The sequence below is a fragment of the Pseudopodoces humilis genome, chromosome 26 (genome assembly GCF_049639895.1).
Source record: "Pseudopodoces humilis isolate 2021_Gansu_Grassland_sample_001 chromosome 26, ASM4963989v1, whole genome shotgun sequence".
Lineage (NCBI taxonomy): Eukaryota > Metazoa > Chordata > Aves > Passeriformes > Paridae > Pseudopodoces > Pseudopodoces humilis.
Genome location: NC_142225.1, coordinates 131,741 through 152,090, shown reverse-complemented (window position 1 = coordinate 152,090; position 20,350 = coordinate 131,741). Strand labels below are relative to the sequence as shown.

Here is a 20,350-nt window from a genome sequence, read left to right as displayed (position 1 = left end):
AGTGCCAGTAAAGCTTCTGTATGGATCGGGGAAATGGAGAGTTGGAGCTGCCAGCCAAAGCCCAGGCTTAGGGCACTGCCTGGACCAGGAGCAGGGGAGATTCAGGAATTCCATCTGTGTCCCCTCTTGGCGAGGGGAAGTGGGAGTGTGTGAGGAAGAGCAGCTGCAGGAACAGCCCCTCAGGGTCTGAGGGTCGGTAAGAGCTCTGACAATCCCCGGGGGGGGTCAGGTCTGCGGCGCCGGGAGCGCTCGCTACCTGCTGCCTCCATCCCTCCATCCCTCCGATGGAACCAGTCTGCCCCAACACGACCCCCTCCAGCTCTTTTCCGAGGGGCTGAGCGCGTCGGCTAACGGCACCGATCCCACACTGCAGCGGGATAAAGAGGAAAACTTCCTCTGAAGTGGGTGCTTCCTTGCCGATTTCAGCCAAGAGCTGCCACTGTCACAGCAGAGACTCCCCCATCCCTTCGGAGCTCCGCTGCCCACTTTAGGAGCCCCCCAGCCCCCATGGCACAGACTGGGCTGCCTCCTCCACCCCCCGTTCCCGGCCTGCCGGCTGGTGCATTTTTCCCTGTTTTCTCACTGGGTTGGCCCATTGCCTTTAAAAGGCGAAATGCTTCGGACTAAATTTGGTCATGTAGCTCTGCATGGTTCCCTGGAATGTCCTCGGGTTTCAGGCTCCTCTGATAGCACCATTCCCCGCCTCCCGCCGGGCTCCATTGGCTTCCCAGCGCCCGAACCGCCACTGGATCCTGTTATTGGCCAACTCTTGGACCGAGGGGTGTCTCCTCTGGATAACCACCGTATCCCGGGCTGGAGAGCTGCTGAGATTTAACACTTCATCACCTGCTGCCGCTCGGGAAGCAGCTTTGGAGCTTCGGCTTGTTTTTTTCTCCTACTTTGGGTACCACACAACCGCCACCGTGTCTCGCCAGCGAGCCAAGATGTCCAAAGTGGCCAAATACCGGCGACAAGTTAGTGAAGATCCAGATATAGACAATTTATTGTCTACTTTGTCTCCAGAGGAGATGGAGGAGCTGGAAAAGGAGCTGGATGTGGTGGATGCGGACGGGAGCATCCCTGTGGACGGCAGTCAGACAAACCAATCAGAAAACCCCTCACCTGGCCCTCAAAACTGTGACACGACGCTCAACCACCACGACAAGGACACCAGGAGGCTCCTGCAGCGGGAGCACTCGGTAGACGTAAGTGACATCCCCCAAGTGCTGCTGCGGGAAAGGTGGGAACACACCTCAATCCCCGCTGTCCCCCGGGCTGAGTGAGGGATGAGATAGAAAACTGAAAACCCGAGAAAGGCGTGCACTTGCTGAGGAGGAATAGCTGTTCTGGAGAGACCAGGCAGCTGGTCCAGGCACTCCGGGAAGGAACAGGGTGTCTCATAAAATCCCGGTGTTACTAGCAAGGCCAAAACCTGTGCTGGTGCCAGGAATTTTCTCCCTGCTCCTGCTCTAACGTCCCTGGGCAGGGCTGGGAGTGGAGCTCGGATTCCCAGGAGGCTGCTGGAGGGGCTGGTGCAGTGACAGCGATCCCACGGGCTGCGTTTTTTGGTTTTTGGTTTTTGGTTTTTTGGGTTTTTTTCCTCCTTTGGAGATCTCCCGACTCTTGGTCCTTTCAGTTCTTATTATGCAAAAGATTAAGCAGTCTCTAGTTCTTGCGGAATAAAAATGTAAAAATGTATTCTGCTCTTTGGAATGAGCAGAATTGAGGAGCAGGTTTTACCCCATGACGTTTGTTTTGCATTTATTATTCTCTTAAAATTCCTTCTTTTACTTTGATTTGGGTACATTTCTCTCCCTCTCTGTACCTGGCAAGAGTTTGCTTGGAGCTCGAGAGCTTCATGTCAGTCCTTCTCCTCTTTTTGTGTTGTGCCTTAGTGTGCGCCAGTCTTACTTTTCTGTAACATTTATTAACCTCTGCACTAAGAATATTTGGTATGTGCTTTGTGCTTGGAAGCCTGGGAAGTATCTGGTTTCCCTAGTTTTTCATGGCAGGCTGAGCCAGAAAGTGAAAGACAGTGACTCTTCAGCAGCTGATCCATGTGGTCATGGCCTGGTTTCATGTCACAGGCAGGATTTGCATCTGCTGTGCCGGAGCAGGGCTGGGGAGTGCTGGCAGCACAAGCAGAGCCAAGTGCTATGTGGCTACCCCTCTGCTCTGGCTCTGATTCCAGATCTATTCCAGGTTACCCAGCTGTACCCCGGGTGTTCCAGCTGGAAGATCAATCTCTAAGTACCCCAGAGCACTTGGAAATTTCTCTTTCTGGACATTTATGGAGATTATATAGGAGGGTCCTCTCCTGACTATGACCTAGGCACCCTTATTCCCTTCTAAATATTGTGAGAAGTGGGAATGAAATTGTTCCTCCCCACCCCTGTCCTGGGCAGCCTGGCTCTGAGAATAAGGAGCAGTTTTCACCTTCTGTATGTGGAGCTTGGCATGGGCTGGAGGACAGTGCGTGCTGCGCCCCTCACCACAAGAGCTCCGCCTCGATTTCCTCACCAGTGGAAGATTTCCCTGTGGTGAGGAAGTGCAGGTTCTACAGGACAAATCTGCCTGTAGAGGGAAATGCTATTATGTGGAACCAGTCATCCCAGTGACCATTGTTTTGCAGGTGACCCCAAGAGGTGATCCTGAAAAGTCTGCTGTTTTTTGGAGGGGGACACTTGGGTTTGAGGTCACTTGTGTTGCTGTTTCAGTATTAACTGTTGGAACATGAGAAGTTTATTGGGAATTGGCATAGGGAAGTGTCCATTACCAGGAGGAAGGGAGGAAATTTGTGAGTTTTGTTAAAAAGAGACCTGAGAAATTGCCTGGTTAAACATAATGTTGTTTGGAAATGCCTGAGAGTGTGTGTGCAGTGGCAGAGGACTTGGGATGTGAAAAGGGATGGCCCAGGGAGGAGAGACACCTCCCTACACCTGGGAGAGGGTATAGGGCTCTGGCTGGAGGGGAGATCAGCATGTGGGTCCTGGAAAAGCTCCTGCCACTCTCTGAGTTCAGGAGCTTCAGGCCATGGAAGACAAAGCAATTTGGTGACAGATCAAGTTTGTCAGTGAAAGTGGCCCAGTTTGATTGCATTGCAGTAACTGGACAGGGCAGAACTCACTTTCTTCTTCTATTTCAATCCCTGGGGGCCAAGAAAAAAGTATATCCTACACCACTTCCTCCCTGCCATTTTTAGGATCTGGGATTAACACCTAGAAAATGCCAGCTTGCAGTGTTGGCACATCAGATCGTGCTGGTGGTGGAGTAGGGCTGTGCTCTACCATGGGGCCATGGGATGGGATGGGGTGGGGTGGGATGGATCATCAGACCACAGGAGCAGTCACAAAAAACAGTGCAGGAAGCCAGTGGTCCCCTCTCTCTGAGGAAGCCCCAGACAGGAAGCCCCTGTTTTGTTGTAGGATGGAATGAGAACATGGAGCCATCCAGAACACCCCAGGCAGGTGCTGAGCTCTCTCCCAGCTGCTCAGAGCTCTGAGGTCTCTGATGACAAATCCTTCTCATGTGTCAGCAGATTTCATGTTGTGCCACTCAGCACAGGCATGGTGGCTGCACTCCCACGGGGTTGGCATTCCCCCAGGGTGTGCAGGCATCACCCCATACATGTCCATCCCAGCCCCTCTCCATCAACAGCTCCCAGCATTCTGAAGCAAATCCAGAGGAGGTCACAGAGATGCCCTGAAAGCTGGGCCTCCTCTGATCTGGAGACAGACTGGGAGAGCTGGGGGTGTCCAGCCTGGAGAAGAGAAGGATTCAAGGACATCTTCTGAAGAGACATCACAGACACATACATCTTCTAGATGTTCACAGGTAATTCCCACTGGAATTACCTTCCATTACTTCCCTGACCTTGTGCCTGTGCTTCTCCCCCCAACTCCTGACCCCTGCCCCACTCACTCATCTGCTTCTGGCACGCAAAGGTTTCTCAAGATGCCTTAAATTAGGAATGCCAGGCACTGTGTTTGTGATATCTCTTCAGTAGGGAGGAACAGGAGGGCAGATTCTTGTCCTTGAACTCCAGAGAGTTTGTTTGTCCGCAGTTCATGGAATCGTGGTATGGTTTGGGTGGGAAAGGGACCTTAAAGGTCATCCCATTCCAGTCCTGACATGGACACAGACACCTTCCATTATCCCAGGTTGCTCCAAGCCCTGTCTAACCTGGCCTCAGACACTTCCAGGGATGGGGCAGCCACAGCTGCTCTGGGCAGCCTGGGCCAGAGCCTTACCACCCTCACAGGGAAGAATTCCTTCCACTATGCCATCTAACCCCGTGTCCTGCCTGTCCCTCCAGGCCCTTGTCCCAAGTCTCTCTCCAGCTTTCTTGGAGCCCCTTTAGGCTCTAAGGGCTCCTCAGAGCCTTCTGCTCTCCAGGCTGGACACCCCCAGCTCTCCCAGTCCATGTCCAGATCAGAGGGGCTCCAGCCCTCAGAGCATCTCTGTGGCATCTTCTGGACTTGCTTTAGAAGTTCCATGTCCTTCTTATGTCCTCCCTGCTGTTCTTCCATGCCTCCTGATGGGAATCTCTGCTGTGGGACATTGTGTGTTAGCTGGGCCATGCAGGAATTCCTCCAAAGTGCAAAATAAGGTATTTTGAAAGGAAAGATTGAGTTTCTGCCCATCTCACTGTTCTTGCAGTCATTTCCCTGTTCTTGGACTGTGTCTCCAGGCACCTCCATTTCCACTTAAATATTGGGAGAAGTTGGTATATTTAGAAATATTTTTAACTACATAATAACACATCTTCTTAGTGATGAAAAGGGCAAACTAGGGTAACTAGGAAGCAGACTATAAACAGCCCAAAATAGACGTGAGCTTTGCCCCAACCTTTCCACACTGGGCAGCCAAATTCCCATCCTGGTCATGGAGTAATAAATTAATCTTAATTTTGTCTTGCTAATGAGTGGAAGTATAACCCAGCTCAAGTGTGGGGCTTGGACCAGTGCCCCTCTCTGGATGCACTCAACAAGGTCCATGCATCACAGGAGCTGGAATTAAATGAATATTCATGAGTAGGTAAATGAAGAGATGATTTATATTAGCTCATGGCTCTTTACTGTCACAGGCAAAGACGTAATGAGAGAAATTACAGTTAGAGACATGCTGCAAAGTTGATACTGTGGTATTAAACTGCCAGAGGGAAGGGTTAGATGGGATATTGGGAAGACATTCCTCCCTGTGAGGGTGGAGAGTCACTGGTAGGGGCTGTCCAGAGAAGCTGTGGCTGCCCCATGCCTGGAAGTGTTTAAGACCAGGGGCAGGGCTTGGAGCAACCTGGAATAGTGGAAAGTGTCCCTGCCCATGGCAGGGGGTGGAACTGGATGATCTTTAAGGTCCCTTACCACCAAAACCAGTCTAGGATTCCATGAGTTGCCTGGGGTACAAATGACTTGCTGTCACTTGAAATCCTTGTATCATGCCAGGGATTTCTGTCCAGAAGAGGAGAAGCTGAGTGTGCCAGGGCACAGGGGCTCTGTGCAGCTGCCCCTACGGGATGGGTTTCTCTGGGAGCTGAGCTGTGAGAGTAGATGAGGTCTGTGGGAGCTGGTCCAGTTCCTCTGTTGCTGGTGACATCTATAAAAACCACATGTCTGTGCAGAGAACACAGTTATGTCCTTCCTGAGAACACCACATCCGTGGGGTCTCTTCCATGGTGGTCTTTAAGGGAATGATCTTTAAGGTCCCTTCCAAGCATAACAGTTCTATAATTCCATGATCTTTCTCACTGGCATTTCATCAGCCCTAATCACTCTCAGGGAACCTCTGCCAGATGGGACCTAGATGAGAAGTGCTATCTCATGGGAAGGATCTCCAGGTGAACCACACGTGCCATGGACTAGTGCTTTGGTGGATGAATTCTCCTTAGCAGTTGCCAAGTCCACAACAGGAGGTTTTACTTTTCAAAGAATTCCAAAAAATCCACCTGCAGCAGTTCTTTGCTTTCCTTGGACTCTTACCCAGCCTCACCACAACACCCTGGTGGCTCCCAAAACACCAAGCACCTGATGGCAGAGGCAGCCCCTCCTTGTGCTTTTCCTTCTCCAGCATCACTCTCTTCCCTAGGAATGGATCAAACCTCCTTCCCTCAGCTCACAGAATCATGGAATATCCTGGGTTGGAAGGGACCCACGAGGATCACTGAGTCCAGCTCCTAGCCCTGCACAGGACAACCCCAAAATCCCACCCACCACGTGCCTCAGAGAGTTGTCCAAATGCTCTTTGAAGTTCACTTGTAAGGGGATGACACCTGGATGTCCCAAACCCATCAGCGTTCCCAGTCCTGCCTCCCAACAGGGCTTGTTTCGATTTGATTTCGTGCAGCTTCAAGCACGGATAGCTGGGAAGTGCAGGGAAATTGCATGAGGGAGCATTATCCTGCTTATGGAGGGGAGTAAATCCAGGGCCACAAACCAAATTTTTTATGAAGATACTCATGTCGTGGGTGTATCCTTCCATGGAAGCCCAGGGACCGGCCTCCTGGAGGAGAAGACTCTGAACAGGGGGTGCTGGATGCCATGGCAGCTCTGCACAGCCAGAACCGGGTGTGCACAGCCAGGGCCAGATGTGCTCAGTGCAGATGGGCCCTGTATTTTTGTCTCATGAAGGCTTCCCTGTAGTTCTGTTAAGTCCAGGAGATCTCTTTCATTGCTCAGAAATGAAAACTGTTGTCTGTGCTCTGGTGTTTCATTCTGAGTTTCTGAAAAAGTCACAACAAGAGGAATGAGCAGCAGAAGCAGGAGCTGTTACCTGCAGCAGATGATAAAATGACCCTCCAAGGTGAATATAGAAGCAAGAATAATCCTGTGACAGCTCCCAGAAGGATCTGGATCTGTGTGGAGAACAGCTGAAAAATGTGAAGCAAGAACACAGGCATCTTTGAGCTGCATTCCTGAAAAAAATGGTGTGAGAAAGACCTTCACAGCTGGATCGGTGTTTTTGTGATGCCTTTGGGGGAAGAAACTTTGCTTTCCTTGTTTTTCCTTTTGTGACCAGGGCAAGTTGCAGCACAAAGTGTTCCCAGTGACGCAGAGCTCACACCAAAGGCACACACAAGTCTAGGAGATCCATGGTCCATTAAGGGCATGAGCAGGGAAAAAAGCCCATGGATTCCTAGTCAATTGGGAAAGAAAAAAAAAAAAGAAGAGCAAAAATCTGGGTTCTATACTTACATAAAGTACAACTGGGATGCAGATAAATTCATAGAAGTGTTTGGAGTGTTTAGCTTATATGGGCTGAGCTGCCCAGGAGGTTTAATATGTGTTTATGTAAATAGACATGGAAGAGGAGAAGAGCTGGGTCCGTTATGTGTCTCTCTCTTTCGCTTGTGTGCTAAAACCATCTCAGTGACTCAGCTCCCAGCAGGACGCTGGGTTTAACCATTCATGTTGCTCCATCCCACCCTTTGCTGTGTAGGAATCATGGCAGGATGGAGCAAGAGGATCTCAGTGTCAGGGTGCATGTTTTGAAGGCAAGATGTGGCTGGCAGGATGGCTGGGGACAGACACACCATGGAGGGTCAAGAGTCCTGCTCTGTCCTTTCCTCTTCCCAGAATGTGGAGCAAACAGGGATAAAAACAGAAGGAATTGGAACTGTGGAAACAACAAGAGCCTGTCCCAGCCATGGTGTGGCAGCAGGACCAGGGCAGTGCCCATCCCCTGTGCTGGCACTGCTGGTGTCACATCTTGAATCCCGGGAGCAGTTTTGGGCTGCTCAGGACAAGAAAGTCATTGAGGGGCTGGAGCATGTCCAGATAAGGGAACAGAGCTGAGGAAGGGTCTGGAGAGCCCCAGGAGTGGCTGAAGGAGCTGGGGGGCTCAGCCTGGAGAAAAGGAGGCTCAGGGGGTACCTTATGGCTCTGTACAACTCCCTGCCAGGAGGGGACAGCCAGGATGGGGATCAGGCTCTGCTGCCAGGGAACAGGGACAGGACAGGAGGAAATGGCATCGAGCTGTGCCAGGGGAGGTTCAGGTTGGATATTGGGGAAAATCTCCTGCATGGAAAGGATTGTAAAGCACTGGCATGAGCTGTCTAAGGCAGAGGAGGACCATCCCTGGAGGAATTTAAGGGTTGTGTGGATGTGGCTCTTGGGGACATGGGTTAGTGGTGAACATGGCAGTGCTGGGGGAATGGTTGGACTTGATGATCTTAGAGGGCTTTTCCAATCATAGTGATTCCATTATTCTGTGATTTCCTGAAACACAACTGGAGAGGCGCCAGCCCAGGTCATAGAAGTGTCATGTGCAGCCTCTTGACCATGGCTTGCACACAGCATTTGGGTCAGGATTTATGCTGCATTCTGCAGAGGGCTCTAAGGGGTCCCTCGTCCTGACAGAGGCACCGTGGCATATGTTGGACATGCCTGGCGCAGGAATGAGCACGTGCACAGCCATGGAAGCCTCTGCCAAGGAGAGTGATTTGCCATTTGCTTCCTTACAGGGAATTCCTCAGCTCCAGAGAACCAGAGATGGTGACCCCTGGCATGCCCAGCTCTGTGCCCACTAAGTGCTCCGTCCTCGGATGCGGCTCCCATGTGGTGCCAGAGGCTGAGGAGCTGGTACTCCTGTTTCCTACAAACTATTTAATGGAATGACCAGCAAACCAATGACCAGCAAAACTGGTCTGATTTTCCAGGTAGGCACCTGGAGCTTGGCTCATCTCACCTGCTTCAAGGTGAATCATCTTCCAGGTGACCACTGCCAAGGGGTGTCTGTGATGGTCCCATGGGCTGCTGGATGGGATCCATTGGATACCTGCACCAGAAAGGGGCCTGGAGTCATGTCCATATGTTTCCAGGAGGCTGGGAGCAGGTCCTGCTCCTTGAACATCCAGCCCTTATGACACAGAGGATGGAGATAGGATTAAGACTCACTAGACCTGAATTGCAATTCTCCCGTTCCTAAAAATCTGATGAATGCTTTTTGTGGGCTTCTCACAAAGTGCACTGGGCAGAAATCCAGCCCAGAGGTGTTTGTAGTGTTAAATCACTGGTATTCCCTGCCCTTTTCAATGCCAGATGAAGAGGAGACAAGCAGGGAGAAGGTCTCTTATTGGGAATATCCAGTTTAGCCATGGCAGTGCCAGGAGAAGGGCTGGGAGTACAACAAATAGAAGAGAAATACCTGGATTTCTGAAACCTGATTTTGTTAGAGGAGAATAATTTTCCATCTGCAGAGTATCCAGTGGCTTTACAGCTTTCTGTAAAATGGCTGTGTGTCTCCATGGAAGGGCTGGAGCTCTTCTGTTAAAGGAAACAAAGTCAAAACATTTATCAGCCTTAATTCAGGGGGAAAAAAAGAGGCAAAATCAGGGCCAGAAGCTGCCCAGTCTCTGGAGAACAGCTCTGCATCTCAGAAAGGGGATTTTTAAAAAACATTGGCCTGAAACATGCAAAGACACAGTGATATTTGGGGTCAGAGAGGTCTGGACAGAAAAGAAGGGGAAAAGCTGAGTTCCTCATTAAAATGACAGGATAATATGTGAGGTGGGACAGGGCAGGGAGTTGCTCACTTCTCTCTGGGTTTTAGCACACTGAGCATGGCCAGGGGTCATGTGCATCCCAGTGCTGGAAGCTGAGGTCCTTTCAACCTTCTTTCATGCCAAAAGGGTCCAAAAGTGCCAAAAGAAACTCTTTGCTGCCTGATCCTCTCAAGGAGCCCTGGGGATGTGAGCAGGGTCTCCCACAAAGCTTTCCATGGTATTTGCTCTCAGTTGAGGAGCAGGAGGGTTGTCCAGGGCATCCCAGGGTCAGCAGAAGCCTAGCAGTCGTGCTTTCTCTGCTCTGGTCTCTGGCAATCCAGGTTCAGCAGCTCCCAGGACATAGCATTTTTTCTGGGAATGTCCTTGGCTCTGAATTGTCCCTAGGTTACTCAAAACTGGATGAGGAATGGAGGAAAAGGGCTTGGGCAGCTTGTTGTGGTTTGGCTTGACTCTAGCAACCCTCTCCAGGAGCAGATACCCAAATACCAGGAACATCAAACAACCTGCAAACCCCCTGCCTTTGTCCCCAGCCACCTCAACAGCCTGTCCTCTCCATGCAGTGGGACAGTCTTGGAGCACATTCCTGTCCCCAGGGAGCTCTCACAGGGCTTGTGCTCAGCCTCCTCAGCCCCAGGGTCACACTTGAGGGGTGGAGGGATGCTGGTGACTCACTCATGGGCTCTGGCTGGGATTTGGGATAGGTGGGTGGGACAGAGGGAACATGGAGGTCCTCAGATTCTGGCAGGTAGGCAGGTGTCTCCAGAGGGTGATGCCCAAAGTTAGAGCTGTGGATTCAATTCCAGAGTCTTGTGGTGGCTCTGGAGAGTTTATAAGGCTTGGCAGCATATGTAGGACAGACTGAAACCCTCCAGGTAGTGAAAGCAGATTGGCTTGTTAGTCATGGATCCATAATTATCCCTAAACCTGCTCCTTCAAGTAGCTCAGCCCAGTTTCCTTCCCTCACCTGGGTCTGATCTGGGACCCATGCATCTGACCAAGAGATTTTGGTGAATTGTCTGTCTGTGTCTCAGACATCTCCCCTAATCTCTGGGCTTCCCCACTTCCCCATTTTTCCACCTCCAAAAGCCACTCAGGATTTGTGTAGAACCAATGGAGCAGTGCTGGTGTTATCTAAGCCATGCCATTCCAAGAGATGAACTGGAAAATATCCCATAGCCTGCAGGAGGAATTTATTGTTCCAGCAGAGGCTGGGAGAGAGGAACAACCCCTTGACCTGGGCATTATTCCCAAGTGTGCTGCTCTGGAGGGGTTGTGGTTGCTTTGCAAGGAGCACGGTTCTGGGGGGACAGTCTTTGTTGGTGCCCAAATCCATGTGCCAGACAGCCAGCATGGCCCTGCCAGAGGAGCTGCTGGAAAGGAGGGAGGCTGTGGGTCCCCAGAGAAGGGTCATGGTGGGCTCCAGTGCACATGCAGAAACCATCATCAGCCACCTTGGAGCTGACCCTGGATTTGCCAGCAGTATGGGTGATTTGGATAGACCTGATCCTGGCTCAGGTTTCCCCTGTCATGCTCCTGAGGTTCTCATATCACCACAGGATGATGTCTCACACTCAGCTTCCAGAGGCCCCTAGAGCTGCAGGTGACATTAGAGACAAAGCCAGTGTCATGGCTGCAGGTTCAGTTGAGTTCACTTTTCCTGGAGCCACTTTCACACGAGCTGCAAGTGAATGTTTGGCGTGAGATCTTTTGTTGACTCGCCCCTTTCCTCATGGAAACCAGCATGATTTATGTTCCAGCAGTCACCTGCACAGAGGAGCCTCCTGGATTCTTGAATCATGAAATGGTCTGGGTGGGAAGGGACCTTAAAGATCATCCAGTTCCATCCCCTGCCATGGGCACAGACACCTTCCACTATCCCAGGCTGCTCCAAGCCCTGCCCAACCTGGCCTTGGACACTTCCATGGATGGGACAGCCACAGCTTCTGTGGGCAACCTATGCCAGGACCTCACCATCCTTACAGGGAGGAATTCCTTCCCAATATCCCATCTAACCCTGCCCTCTAGCAGTGGGAAGCCATTGTTCCTTGTCCTTTTCTCCATGCCTTGTCCCACATCCCTCTCCAGCTCTCCTGGAGCCCCTTTAGGCACTGGAAGGGGCTCTAAGGTCTTCTTGGAGCCTTCTTTTCTCCAGGCTGGACATCCCCAGCTCTCCCAGTCTGTGTCCAGATCGGAGGGGCTCCAGCCCTCAGAGCATTTCTGTAGCCTCTTCAGGACTTACTCCAGAAGCTACATGCCCTTCTGACCTTGGGGGCCTTCTGGCTTTCCCCTTTCAGCCAAGCCCTCCTTGAACCCCAGTGGGGTACTTCTCCCTGGAGCCAGCACGGAGCTGCTCATTCTCCCAAGATTCCATCCTCACATCTTGTTCTTTGGCTGAGCCAAGCACACCCTGCCATGGTGGGACCATGAGGGACTCTTCCCAGGACATACCTCTGAAAATAACTGCAGGATGAGGAAAGTTGGCTCCTTCCAAAGCCTAAACTTCTGCAAACGTATTTCCATATGTCCCCTTTGCCAGGGACTGATTTAACAGCATCTGCTAGACCACCAAGTGCCCCTTTCCTAACCTTGGGTACAGTGAATCTCTGAGTAACACCTCCTCCCCTCCCTCCCCGTTCCCCTTTCCCTTGGAAATCTGCTGTGGGCACAGCAGGGTGACTATGCCCACATTCCACCTGCTGAACAAACAGCCAGATCAATAACTACCATTAAACCAGCAATTTTCTACACCAAAATGAGCTGTGGAGCTTTTGGTGCAGGAAGTGAGACCCTCACTCCACCTCCAGATTCACTCTCCCCATCCCCAGCTCTGTCCCCAGCCCCATCTCTTGCTCAGTGCTGGAGCGAGTGCTTGGATTCCAGGCAAGAAGTTCCCAGTCTCCTTTGCCTTTTAAGGCAACATCTGAGTGGGTTTGAGGGTTACAAATGCTAACAAGCCATGGCAATGCTCATTTTAGTCTATTTAGAGGAAACGGGAAGGCATTTCAGTTCATCAAAACACTGGTGATTAATCAACCGACTACCAGGCTGTTTTCATTAGGCTTATTTTTAAAGGTCTGACATGCTGTGTAAAAATATTCCCCTAATAAATATGCTTGTGACGGCGGGAATGGCACAGAGGGGGTGCAGCAGCACTGGTTTCCAGGTACCCAAGGTAAATATGCCAATGGGCAGAGAGGAGTGAGCAGGTAGAACTCAGGATGGCCATGAAGAGGGGACAGCTGGCCCTGGGCTGCAGGAGAAGATGTGCTGGTGGCCACAGGGACAGCCAGGGGTTTGAAAGCAGGGGAAAGGTGCTTTTCTCTTTCCTCTTCTCCACCCCTGCCACACAGCTCTGCCACAGAGCTCCACTTGCAGTTGCACTTCCAGCCTGGAGGTAAGGACTTTGGCATTATAACCAGTGGTGGGCTTTTGACACCTGAGGCTGACACCTGCAGCATGGGCTGGGCCAGTGAGACACACCAAGAGCCCAGGAATGGTGGAAAGGCAGGAGGGGACAAGGACATGTTCCCTCCTGGGCACACATGTGGCCTCAGGCAGGACGCGGAGCAAACCTGCTTTGGAGATGTCCCCAGGTTCCAGCAAGGGATGGAGATGGGCCACAGTGACCCTTGGTTTTAGAAACACAGATCTAGTTTCTTGCCTGAATATTTTTTCCTCTGATTCTTCCCCCTCTGCTGCCACTGGAGCTGGGCACTTGCCAAGGGCTTTCCCAAGGCAGCTCCGCAGGAGATGAAGCAACTTGAATCCCTCTCACACTCTGCAACCATCCAGCACTTCTTCCAGTAACCTGCAGTTCTTAGATGGGATCCTTCGGATGCATCCCAAATTTGCTGGATGCAAATAATCCCACAAACGCTACCCACAGTGGCAGAAACATCTGTGATGGTCACTGCATATCTGTTGCACTCCCTTGTTCCCATGCCTGGCGCCACAGCTGGCTCCTTTTGCTCCATCTTCTTTTCCCTGACTTCTCCCAGCTCCCTCTCCTGATTCCTTTTCCCCCAGCTCTTTTCCCACATCCCATTCTCTGGCTCCACATCTCTCCTCCCACAAACCTGCCCCATGCCGCAGCACGTGGACATGCAGCCACACATCCATGGATGGAAGCTTTAATCAGATAACAGGACATTTCCAGCATATGCTGCAGCAGCTTTCCCAAGCAGGGATTTGCCATGGATTTCATTTCCCTCCAGTTTCATTTGCTTGGAGTAAAGCATTGCCTTCTCCAAGCATGGGAGAGGTTGCTGGTCTTCTTACCAGGGTTTTTCTTCCTTTCTTCAAGATCTGCTCATCCCTGGCCAAAGTCTTTGCTCCTCTTGGTCTTGGATGTGCCCAGGGTGCTCAGGGGAGACTCAGAGCTCCCCAGTGTTAGGCTGGGTGAGCTTGGGCTGGGAAGGAGAACGATTTTTGGAGCAGTTGTTGCGGAGATGAAGCTGCTGGCTCTGACTCGTGGGATACTCAGCCTGTGGTCACCAAAGGGTTGCAGAGCCCTTAGGAGGATAAATGTCCCTTCCCACAGGAACCTGCAACCTGGGCACTCCCAAACACCTTGGAGAGGCCCTGTTGGGTACCAGGAGGGGAACACCAGTGTCCTCATCCCACAGTCCTCCTGCCAGGGTTCGTCCTCCACTGAGGTGTTCAGGATGTCACTGGGCATCTGTGCACCATCCTGGTGCTGGGAACAGGCCACCACGGCTTGGTGAGAAGGAGCCCCAGCTCAGTGCCAGAGGAGGTGGCATCACCTGCTTCCTGCAGCACCTAGGACACCTCTGGAAGCCACATCCCTGGTCCCTGGGGTGACAGCAGCGGGGGTTGTGTGGATGCCAGGCCAGGCTCTGTAGAGGTCTGGCATGAGCCTTCCTGTCCCTGTGCCAGGGAGCCAAGAAATCTCTTAACTAAATAAACAGCTCTCTCATCCCTGATGGCATCTGTTTATACACCAGGTACAAACAGTCCCCAGGGCTGCCCATGCACAGCCAGTTCCTTCCACAAAAATCTGTCCCTGAGGGCTGGCAGTACTTCCTGTGGGGAAAGCTCAGCCTCATGCTGCCCCAGATTGGACACCATGGAGCCATGGGATGAAGAGCAGGAGGCCAGCCTGACTGCAGACTGAGGTGTCAGGATTCAGATTTGGGGCTTCCAGGCAGTGGGTGAAGCCACAGTGCTGTCATAATCATGAGAAGGTCCAGGCAGACTGTAAAGGCATCACAGATGTATCTGCCAGAGGCATCTTCCTTCCTCCTTTCCCAGGAGTTCTAAAATCTCCCCAGCAAAGATGGTGCACCGGGCCAGTGGTGAGGACCTGTGTGTTCCCTAGCTGTGAAGGAGGGAGAAGGGCATTTAAATTGCCAAACCTTGATGTGAAATGGAGGTAGGATCCTCCACTGTGCAGCAAACTTGGTCCCAGTGTCAAATTTATCTGCCTTCAACCACCTGAAGCATTGGCTCCTCTCCCTTGGGAATGGATTTGTTTCATGTCATGGAGTCCCAGACTAGTTTAGGTTGGAAGAAACCTTAAAGCTCATCTCATTCCACCCCCTGCCATGTGCAGAGACACCCTCTGCTATCCCAGGTTGCTCCAAGCCCTGTCCAGCCTGGCCTTAGACACTTCCATGGATGGGACAGCCACAGCTTCTCTGGGAAACCTGTGCCAGGGCCTCTCCACCCTTACAAGGAAGAATTTCTTCTCTATATCCCCTCTAACTCTGCCCTCCAGCAGTTTAGAGAGAAGGATGGGAACCATATCAAAGGTGGTTCCAATTCTGACGGAGACTCCTCCCAACCCCTCAGCCTTGGTTGAAGGCTGCAATGAGGCATTGGCTGTGTCCAGCTGCTGGAGCTGGCTGTGGCCAGCAGCAATGCCCAGGCTGTATCGAGGGCAAGGGTCAGGCGCTTTTAAAAATGACCAAATCTTCCTTCTGACCTTCCCCCAGACTCTCCAAGTTAAGCCCTTGCTTCTTATGATTCTTTGGACACTGGGAGCAGATGTGCTGAGAGAGCCTCATGCATTAGAAAGCAATAAATGCCATGCTCCCATTTCCTTGGTTCTCTGCTCAAAAATGCAAACTGCTGTTGAAAGGGGAATGGTTTTGCAGAGCCCAGGGTTGGAGTGACTGCTGGGTCAGCAGTGTCACTGGGGACACTGCTGTGGGCACTCCCCTGCTTGCATACACATTCAGGACAGTGTGGAGAATGTTGGGCTATAGACTGTGAAAAGCCACCAAGCATCCAGCTGGAAACCATTCAGGAAAGGTGGGGAGTACCTGGGGCTCACAGGGAGACAGGCACTGCATCCATCTCTAGTTAGAAAAATGATTAAAAAATCATTTAACTTATAGGGGGTATGAGGAAGGTGCCTCCTACAGCTTATTAGTTTATGGCCTTTTGGCAAGGGTGTCCTGCAGACCTCCAGAGCCCTTTGGGAGGGGGCTGGAGGCAGAAGGAGAGCAGAACTGCCTTGCAGAGTTGCAGCAGGACCTCATCACACCTGGGTCCTGTAGGCTCTGCCTACATTCAAGGCACTCAGATGCTGAACCCTTCCCTAGAGCTGGGACCTTGGCTGGGCCAAACATTCCTCTTCCAAAGGCCAGCCACAGGCTGCAGGATGCTCCCATGTGACAGAGGTCTGTGACAGTGAGACTGGGGTGGCAAGTCTGTAGGTCAAAGGCATCTGTTTCTGTAATTCCTAGGTGTTTTTCTCTCCCTAGGAAAGCAGGTTGAGCAAGAATAAGGGAGACAAAAATCAAGACGAAAAAGGAAAGGAATCTTCTTCCAAAGACCTGGCCCAGAAACGAGATACTAAAGTGGGGAAAGACTCTAAAAAGGAAGAAAGTGTTTCGAAAACAGACCTGAAAGGTAAAGCTGAGACTGAGACCAAGAGCAAAGAGAATAAAGCTATGAATGATAAAGTCAAGGCCATGGAGAAAAAGCTTATGGGGAAGGACAAGAAGGAAGAAGAGAAGGGTTCAGTGTTGAGGAAGGACACAGGGAAGGAAAAAAAGGAGGAAGAGAAGAACTCAGAGTTGAAGAAGGATGCAGGGAAGGATAAAAAGGAGGAAGATAGCAGCTCATCTTTTAAAAAGAAGGATGCAGGGAAGGATATAAAGGATGAAGAGAAAGTCTCAGCAGAAAAGGAGGAGACAGAGAAGGAAAAAAAGCAAGAAGAAGATTCAGCATCAAAGGACACAGGGAAAGACAAAAAGGAGAAGAGTTCAGAATCAAAGAAACATGCAGAAAAAGACATTAGAGGGGAAGGTAAGAAAGAAAATGATAAAAAAGAAGAGGAAAAGGCTTCAGCTCTGAAAAAATCCAAGGCAGATGAGAAGGACAAATCCCAGGCAGAAGCAGAAAAGGCAGAAAAGGTGGAGGAGAAACAGGAGGCCAAGGCAGGAGCAGGAAGCAGTCCTTCCAAGCCTTCCTCCAGCAGCTCTGCAGATCAAGCCAAGGACGATGAAGCCTCCAGCATCTTTGACGAGCTCATCGAGAAGGTGAAGAACAATGATGCTGAGGTGACCGAGGTCAACGTGAACAACTCTGACTGCATCAACAACGAGACCCTGGTGCGCTTCACCGAGGCCCTGGAGTTCAACACTGTGGTCAAGGTGTTTGCCCTGGCTAACACCCGCGCTGATGACCACGTGGCCTTTGCCATTGCCATAATGCTCAAGTCCAACAAGGTGCTGACAAGCATCAACTTAGACTCCAACCACATCACTGGCAAGGGTATCCTGGCCATTTTCCGGGCACTGTTGCAGAACAACACGCTGACAGAGCTACGTTTCCACAACCAGCGGCACATCTGTGGGGGAAAGACAGAGATGGAGATTGCCAAGCTCCTGAAGGAGAACACCACGCTCTTGAAGCTGGGCTACCACTTCGAGCTGGCTGGGCCACGCATGACCGTCACCAACCTGCTGAGCCGAAACATGGACAGGCAGAGGCAGAAACGCCTCCAGGAGCAGAAACTGGCACAGGAACAGGGCGAGAAGAAAGTCCTCCTGGAGGTGCCCAAGGCTGGACCACTGTTGAAGGGGTCCCCCAAGGCATCCCCGCAGCCATCTCCCAAGGCTTCCCCCAAAAGCTCTCCCAAGAAAGGGGGGGAACCTGCCATGCCACCCCCACCTCCTCCTCCGCTCGCCCCACCACTGATGATCAATGAGAACCTGAAGAACTCGCTCTCGCCAGCCACGCAGAGAAAGTTGGGAGACCGGGCGCTGCCAGTCCAGGAGAAGAACTCTCGGGACCAGCTCCTGGCAGCCATTCGCTCCAGCAACCTCAAACAGCTCAAGAAGGCAAGTGCAGGGCCAGGTGGGGCCCATGCACAAGGTGGGGCTGGGGGCTGGGGGCTGGGGGCTGGGGGCTGGGGGCTGAGGTCATAGCCATTGTCACTCTGGCAGTGTCCTTCTCTGGAGTGGGGTGTCCATGCTCCCAACCCCTGCAGAGGGGCAGATCCGTCCCTTTGCCAAGCACATGGGGAAGGAAGATCCATCCTTTAATACCATCCCTGCAGAGCAAGGCCAGCATGTCCATCCCTTGGCAGAGCTCCTGTGTTGGGCAGATCCACCAGGATCCAGGGCTTGGGACACAAGGAAGAAGCCATCCATAAGTTATAACTCACTGGGTTCTTAATATCTTTTTGTGGCTGAGCCCAGGATGGCTGGAGAGGCTTCATCTGCATTTAAGCAGCTGAAACATTCCTTCATGTCAGCCCCAGCTCTGGGACTGCCAGATTTGACTAAGCCTTTTGAACTCTTTACATATAAGCGACTGAATGTTGTTCTGGGGGTACTGACACAGCACCTTGGGGACCAGCAGAGGGGTGTGGCCTACTTCTCTAAACAGCTACACAATGTAGGCCAAGGGTGGCCTGGATGCTTGAAAGCTGTGGCAGCAACTGTCCTCCTAATACCGGAGGCCCATAAATTCACCCTTGGGCAGCACAATGTCGTGTACGTACCCCATGCAGGTGCTGGAACAAAAGGGCCTAATGCTGGTCCCAGCATGGAGCATTGAAACCTCTCGCACACTCCAGGTGCTTTATGTCTCTGCTGGGCTGTCCATAGGCTGGAGTGTGGGGACAACCAGCCTGGCCAAGAGAAAGACATCATTGAATGGTTTGGGCTGGAAGACACCTTAAAGATCATCTTTCCTTTCATGGGCAGGGACACCTTCCACTATCCCACATTGCTCCAAGCCTCATCCAGCCTGGCCTTGAACACTTCCAGGGATGGGGCAGCCCCAGTTTCTCTGGGCAACCTGTGCCAGAGCCTCACCACCTTCACAGGGAGGAATTTCTCCCCAGTATCCCATCTAACCCTGCCCTGGATGTCCCTGCACCATGTCAGGGACATTCCTGCAGCCCCTCCCTTTGCTCTCCCAGTAATGGGGTGTCCTTCCCTGCAGGTGGAGTTGCCGAAGCTGCTGCAGTAGGGAGCGGGAGGACTTTTTCCCTGCAGCCCATGGCAGACCCCCAGACTCTCACCTTTCTCATGACCATTTCCATGACAAGCCCTTTGGAACCTGCAGTGATCGACGCCAAGGAGCAGGGATCTCTCTGGGACACAGAGGACAGGCCAGGCCCAGCAGGACAAGATGGAGGTTGTGTTTATTTTTTGATGGTTGTGAAGCCTTCAAGCTCGCTCTTCTACCAGCACCGTGCCCCGCTGGAGATGCCAAGAAAAGAGCAGGGGTCTGCAGAGCTGATCCTTATGGAAATCCCCTGTCAGAGCATAAGGAAGGGGTTTGACACCCTCTATCCAGGGTCCAGCCTGGGGTGAGCAGGAGTACCCCCAGCTCTGGGGTGGAGCAGGGGACACCCAGACCATCATCACATCACCACAAGGTGTCTGGGTGGCCAGCAGAGTTTTGGGATTAAGGCGCAGCAGTGGCTGCAGAGTCGGGGGTTCAAGCTTGACATCAGGAGGAATGGGAGGGTTGAAGAAAGGAGCAGCCAGGGAGAGAGGGGGCATGGAAGTGGTGGGACATGGGGAGCCAGGCTGGAGCCAGGAGCTCGGGGCATCTTGTACGCACCCACAGCACTGTGGAGGGACCCCCAGAGCCCTCAGAGCATGGAAATTAAATCCACCTTACAGAGAGTAGGGAAAGCACCGGCTCAAGGGGTGCAGTGGGTTTTGGGGTCATGTGATGCCCACCCTCCCTCCCCATCCTTCCTGTCGTGACACCTTGATCACGATTTGTATGTCTGCGGCCACTGCATCAGTAATAAAGCTCACCCAACGCTTCCTGTGCCCCTGGACAACTCCACACCCCCTGACCCCAGACGGGGATGCAGGGGGTCTCTGGGAATGGACTCAGCAACCTCAGCCAGGGGCAGCTCTTCCCACACCCACACCCACACCCACAGCCCACCCTGAACTGGGCACCCTGGAACTACCTAGACACCCCAACCTGGGTGTCCCTGGTCACCCACCCAACCAAAACCGCCCCAAATGGGGCACCCAGACCCCCAGATGGGGCACCCTGCTGCTGCTGGACACAGACAACCAGGCACCCAGAGTCATGAAGACACCCCAACACTCTGGAGTCACCCAGAACTAGGCATCCTGAGACTGGCCCAGGGTCACTCCAAACTCCAAGGTAATACAGAACTGGGTGCCTCAGGGTCACCCTAAAACCCCTGGGTGACCCCAAAACTGGGCACCCCAACTCCCAGGGTTGCCCCAGGGTCACCCCAACCCCCTGGTTGAGCCCCAGAAGCGCTCTCACCTCTGGCACCACGGGGCCGGGGCCGTTTAGGGGGTGCAGCAGCACCCGGCTGTCCCCTGGGGGCTCCCCCCGTCCCCGGGGCTCCCGGTACCAGTGAAACGCCGG

At 52.4% G+C, this 20,350-nt stretch overlaps 1 protein-coding gene across 1 annotated transcript; it reads left to right on the top strand.

Annotated features, from left to right (window-relative positions):
• The first annotated feature begins 753 nt into the window (after positions 1–753).
• Positions 754–19,761, top strand: LMOD1 (leiomodin 1). Its single transcript, XM_005530207.3, has 3 exons — positions 754–1,205; positions 16,228–17,811; positions 18,923–19,761. The coding sequence occupies exons 1-3, from the start codon at positions 945–947 to the stop codon at positions 18,947–18,949; spliced, it is 1,872 nt and encodes a 623-aa protein (XP_005530264.2). The 5' UTR covers positions 754–944; the 3' UTR covers positions 18,950–19,761.
• The last annotated feature ends 589 nt before the right edge of the window (positions 19,762–20,350 follow it).

Bases quoted from the DNA above. Each gene is read 5' to 3' on its own strand.
- LMOD1 (XM_005530207.3), top strand. From the start codon at position 945: ATGTCCAAAGTGGCCAAATACCGGCGACAAGTTAGTGAAGATCCAGAT. The intron at 1,206-16,227 runs GTAAGTGACATC...TTCTCTCCCTAG, and splicing joins AGCGGGAGCACTCGGTAGAC to GAAAGCAGGTTGAGCAAGAA. The intron at 17,812-18,922 runs GCAAGTGCAGGG...CCTTCCCTGCAG, and splicing joins ACCTCAAACAGCTCAAGAAG to GTGGAGTTGCCGAAGCTGCT.